This window comes from Grampus griseus, assembly GCF_964374135.1.
Source record: "Grampus griseus genome assembly, chromosome: 11".
NCBI classification, from domain to species: domain Eukaryota; kingdom Metazoa; phylum Chordata; class Mammalia; order Artiodactyla; family Delphinidae; genus Grampus; species Grampus griseus.
This window is the reverse complement of record NC_139005.1, coordinates 11337634-11343653: the sequence shown is the minus strand read 5'-3', so window position 1 is coordinate 11343653 and position 6020 is coordinate 11337634. Positions and strand designations below refer to the sequence as shown.

At 37.8% G+C, this 6020-nt stretch overlaps 1 protein-coding gene across 1 annotated transcript; it reads right to left on the bottom strand.

The window, feature by feature from the left end:
- Positions 1–497: 497 nt before the first annotated feature.
- LOC309829388 (uncharacterized protein C12orf60) lies at positions 498–1229 on the bottom strand (the record flags this gene model as incomplete). Its single annotated transcript, XM_082665236.1, is given in 2 exon segments — positions 498–770; positions 774–1229. Coding segments are annotated over 2 exon segments (729 nt in total).
- Positions 1230–6020: the final 4791 nt, after the last annotated feature.

The following is a 6020-nucleotide window of genomic DNA, read 5'->3' as shown; positions in this document are numbered from 1 at the left end:
AGTATTTAGTGCTGGCTTATGATAGGCAAGCCACTGAAGTGTACAGAAATTGGTATGTGAGTGACAAAAATGCAGAAGTTTTGTTTCCTAGGCCTGAACCAGATTATTTAGTGATAGTGTATACATTTACCTGGAACTCGCACTGTAGGAACTAGAAATAGAATTACTAAGAGTGGGAATTAGTTGAGGGTTATTTCAATTATGCTTTAAGATGAAATACAATGTTTAGAAACATCCTCAAATATAATACCATATTTGATTTTTTTGAACAATATATTCTTTTCAGTAACTGCCATTTCAAGCAGGGTTTCTTTGACCATTTATTTTTATTTGAATAAAGCAAAACTTGAGGAACATGGTTTGCCAGGTGACTATTCTTCAAACTCATGTCCCAACAGACCACATGTCTGGCATCCAAGGTCTTAGAAAGTACTATAAAAGCTCGCAGGATTTGAATCGGTTTTCTGACAGAAATGAGCACTACTGTTGCACTCCTACTAGTCCTTGGATTTCTTAAACACAGAAACCTTGGTTTCCATAGTTTTTATGGCTTTTTGGAGGATCTCTAAGATTGGTCTCATGGTTTTGACAATTTGCTCCATCTGATCTGCAGCTGACTCGATGGTATCCTTGGCATTCTCAGTGTTTAGTGCATTCTGCAACTTTTTCAAGGTGTCTATTGTAGTGGCTTTGGATGGACCAGGACTTGGGCTTTTCTCAGATGTGGTATCATCTGATTGCTCTTTGGTGTCTTTTCTATAGACGTCACTTTACTGAAGATTCATGATTGGATATTTCATCAAGAGTGAAAGAGAAGGTTCCAAACTCTCAGGGATGTTACCATTATTCAGCACAGAGGCAATGACCAGTGTATGGACATTTTTGAACATTCCTTTGGCTGACTGTTGCAACTCCTTTACACTGCTACTCTTCTCAAGCATAGAGCACATAGCTGTTGCAATCTTGGAACATAAAGGTTCACTTTGCATTCTGTCCTGCTTTGCCACCACTGCAGATTGCATCTCCTTAAAAGTTTTGAGCATCTGTTCAAAGACATCCTTAACATTACCATCTTCTTTCACAGCCACCAAGAAGATCTGAGTGTTCATACTGCTGTTAAACAATTCGGTGAGTGCATTTGTGAAGGAAGCAAGATCGTGCATGTGAAAGAAGAACGTTTTGGCAGCTTGAACGAGCCTCTCTTTATCGTTTTCTGACCCTGAAGACATTTCTTCAGAAGAAATGTTTCAGCACTGTAAAACAAGTAGTAATCCAAATGAAAACTAAAAGTATATTTGGCAACCATAAAGAGGCTGAAAGTATAATCTGAACATGAGAATAACTCGTATCAAAGGTTGGAAAGCTATACAAACTTCAAAACAGAAATGATCTTGTGCTTTAATAAAAAATAATTTAAACAGAGTAGAATCAGGGGGTTTCATTAAATTTAAACCACATATCAAATATTGCATGCTAGATCCTGAATTGGATATGCTGACATATGGAATGACAGTATTCACAGGTATTACCCTCAATACCCATCCAATCTAGTGAAAAAGATTGGATAAAATATTAAAAATTACATAGAGGGGCTCTGGTTTCAGTTAAGATAGAGCAAGCACACTCCATCCAATCTTTCCTACTGATGACAACAAAAAATTCCGGACAGAATATATAAACTATCAAGTATCTCTGAAAGGTGGATAACAGCAGACTGAGGAGGTAGAGAATGCAATATTCCAAAGAAGATCAAGGCCATCTAATACAAACTCCCAATGTCTGTCCTGTCATTTCTGTACTTTCATTACAACTCGTCTTCTTCTGCAATAGAGAAAAATGTTAATGTCTCTAACCAATGTTCACAATCCTCTTTTGGTATTTCCTCTAGAATTCTGCTCTATCAATCATCTCCCCTTTTCTCTTGTGCCGTGAACTGAAGTCCTCCCAAAATTCATGTGTTGACACCCTGATTTCCAGTATGACTGTAATTGGAGACAGGTCCTTTAGGAAGTAATTAAGGTTAATGAAGTAATAAGGGCAGGGCTCTGGTACGATAGGATTAGTGTCCTTGTAAGAGGAGACACCAGAGAGCTCCCTCCCTCACTCTCTCCACCTTGTGAGGATGCAGCAAGAAGGTGACTGCCTGCAAATCAGGAAGAGAGCCCTCACCAAAAACTGAATGGGCTGGTACTTTGATCTTATATTTCCCAGACTCCAGAGCTGTGAGAAAATAAAACTTCTGTTGTCCAAGCCCCCAGTCTATGGTATTTTGTTATGGCAGCCCAAGCTGACTAATACATCTTGCATCCTCCATCACTCCTTCTTTATTTTTCCTTCTCCTTTAATTATGTACATACTCAGTTCCCTATTCAGTTGGTTAGGATTCCAGGCTTTCACTGCTGTGGCCTGTGTTCAATCCCTGGTCAGGGAATTGAGATCCTGCAAGCCACATGGCGCAGCAAAAAAACAAAAACAAAAACAACTGCCCTATTCAGTTTTAAAAAAAGTTTGACTCTGATTTCTCTTCAAGTAATGATTCCATCTCACTCCTTCCTTTAATTCTCAAATTTCTCAAGAGAGAGATTCTTTACGTCATTGTAATTTATTCTATCCCTCACTATTTTCCTGTAGGGCATCAATAAGTTCTAATTATCAAATCTCTTGGCCTATTTCCAGGCCTTAACCATCTTGAGTTCTCTGCATTATTAAAATTGCTGAATACCTCTTCCTACTTCAAGATTTTTTCCTCTTGAGGGCTCCATGATGCTATATAACTCTGGTCCTTCTATATCCTCTCTAAGCATATATTTATTTTATAGGTTTCTCTTCCTTATACCACCAATGCCTTTCCAGTCTCCTAAGCGCCGCAAGGCTGTGTTTTTGGCCCCCATTATATTGTACGCTTTCTCCCTTCAAGATCCCATAACTACAAATGCCATCTGTATGCAGATGACTCCTAAACTTCATGGCGTAGGTTCAGCAATTCTCCCGATCTCCAGATCTACATTTCCAACTACCTACTGGTCATCTCCACATAGTGACTGCACCAGTATATGCCATACAATTATCCAAAACTGCTCTCACCTCCTCAGAAAACACTTTCTCCTCTTAATCTTTGCCTCATTATTGAGGCTCAAATCCCTTTTCCTTTTCTCTTCCCCATATTAAATCAGTCCCTAAAATTTGTTAACTCCCTTTGAACTTATTTCAATCCATCCCCTCCCTTCCATTCCCATAACTACTATTCCAGTTAACTCTCATCTAGACAACTTTAATGGTCTCACATTTTATCTCAATATTTTTGACAAGGGGTCACAAACTGGCAATCCACAGGCGAAATCTAACCAGCAGATATGCTTTGTTTGACCTACCACAGTGTATTCTCAAAATTTTTATCAGTTGCAAATTTAAAAATTGAAACATAGAAATCTGAATTTCTACTGATTATTGAAAAAATGAAATTAACTGGCAGCACTAAGTCCTTTTTCTGAGCTGGAGAAATTTCCTAGAGCTGAGGTTGTCCCCTTTAGACTAGACATTCACCTCTACACCCTATTGTCTTACACTAAGTGTTTCAATTACTTACATATCTTGTCCAGTTACTATAGGCATTGGAGTTGGTAACCCATGTTTTATTGTCCATACCCACTAACCCAGTTTGTATAAACTGACTTTCCTGAAATCCAAACCTCCTAATATTATCCCATAACCAAAAACCTTCGATGGTTCAGTATTGCCTAGAGAATAAAATACAATTTCCTAGCATGGCATCTAAGGCCATCAACAAACTGCTCTCAGTCTTCCACTACTTGCCTTCCCTTCATTGCTCCCACATATACTCTGTGCCACCAGCATAGTGGGTTAATTTTGTTCCCTGAAAATGCTCCACAGTTTTTTGTTCACAGTTTTCCCTTCACCTGTATCATCTCCTTCATACCCCACCTCCTTACACATCTGTTGAAATCCTACTTATCCATACATACACACTTCGGCTACACTGGCCACAATACTTTTTTCCCATGTTCCTACACGGTGGGTCCCTAGGCTATGTCAAATGCAAAATGATCCAGGGGGACAAAAGCAATCTACTGCACCCCACTTGGTCCTTCTTTAGAACTATAGCGCAGCACCTTTAGATTGTACAATCCAAGTCTCCTGGCTGGCATCTTGGTTCCCAATCCTCTACCCACTCAATAACAACAGGAATTTTTCTTGTTAACATAAGAATAGCTATCATTTAGTAAGTTTTTGCCATAAAACAGGCACTGTGCCAAGTATTTTACATTTATTATCTCACAGTCCTTTTATGCCAATCCATAAATTACAAACTAGTAAATTACAAATCACTAGAGGCTGAGTGATTTTCTTGCTTCTGATGTGTCTTTGCTGCAGAGGAATCAGTGGGGATTAGGACAGAATCTAGAGAAAGAAGCATGGGAGACTCTGATCTAAGCTTTAAGGGAAAGGAGTCCAATTGATCTTTAAGGTTTTTATATTGTCAAGACAATTAACCAAGATGACAAGAGAGAGAGTGATAAAGAGCAGAACTTCCAGCAGGAAAGAAGAGCACACACACAAAAAAAACACATTTGGCTGAAAATATCTGTATCTATATCTCTTGAGAACTTAGATCAATCAGCAACAGGTACAAAATGCAACAGAAGCTAAAGGAAGTTTAATATCTGGAAAAGTTGACATGATGGGAACCCAAAATCTGACAGCTTCAATCAAAGAGGCATCTTGTCTACTGAATTGAATTAGCTCAGTTGGATAGCACTTTTCAACAACAAAAAAGTCCATTAAAGAACAAAAATTTTAATGTTTTACCATTGCACTACTAATTACTTATAATTATTATAATAATTATTATAATTATCACTTATAATTAATATTACTTAATATATATCAATTTTATATTAATATAGAAAATAAAAGAATTCTGAGAACTAAACCATGCAGAAACAGTCGATGAACCAGACAGGCAGAGGGACCCAGCAGAGACTAGCAAAGCCTGTAAGTCATCACATTCCATTAGAAACATCCAGTTGAAACCAGATGAAAAAGCACTGCAGCAATACTCCCCAACAACTGCTGGGACCACTGAACTCAGAAACACAGCAAGGTAAGCAATATGGGTATTTCTATCAGTATTGATATAATACTCTGTTTCTCCATATTAAAGGGTGTTTGCAGTAACAGGTCAGGCTTGAATCCTAGTCATAACTATAATAAATCAACAAAACAACTTTTTTAAAGCGGATCCCGTGACATGTTCCTGGTGATCATTTATGTCTCTGAAGACACCAAGAAAGAAGAAAAATAACAGCTTATATAATTAACTCAGAGGGGATGATATAGTAGTAAAGACATCAATTTTAGAAAAGAATAAGGATGAAATGACCCCGTGTGAATGTGTGTTGTTTACATGGAATGTAACATTTCCTTTTATGTCTTTAACATTAATTTAAGCATCCAGTATCTGCGAAAATATGAATGTGTGATCTAATTCTAGTTAATGTATAGCACTTATGCTCCTTCATAAGTTATATTACATTTAAATATCACTGGGCCTTTGCTGTGTGTCTCCAAATAGACTGTTATCTTCTTGAGGGCAAGGAACATTGTCTACTCAAGGCATATGGCAGAGGTTTCTCAAGTGAACATTTGATAAATGCTGGTGAATGATCTAGATATTCTGCTTTCTGGTCAGAAATATTCTTTTAAAGACTTTATATCAGAGTGTCATCACACCATGATCAACCTTGTTTTTTTTAATGAAAGGCCATGGTTTTGATTTAAATTAAAGAAGGAAGCTCAGGACTAGTTAGTAGCTGTTATTTTCTCCTGAAAAGCTTCTGACTTTACCCATACCCTACACCCACACTCCCAGATAAGTGAACCTTGCAGGATAGCTGGACCAAATATGGGTAGTGAGGACAAGAGACACATTGGAGAAAGGTAAAACCTTAGAGAGCACTAATCACCAAACATCAGAAGCTTGGACAGGGTCATGGTTTTTC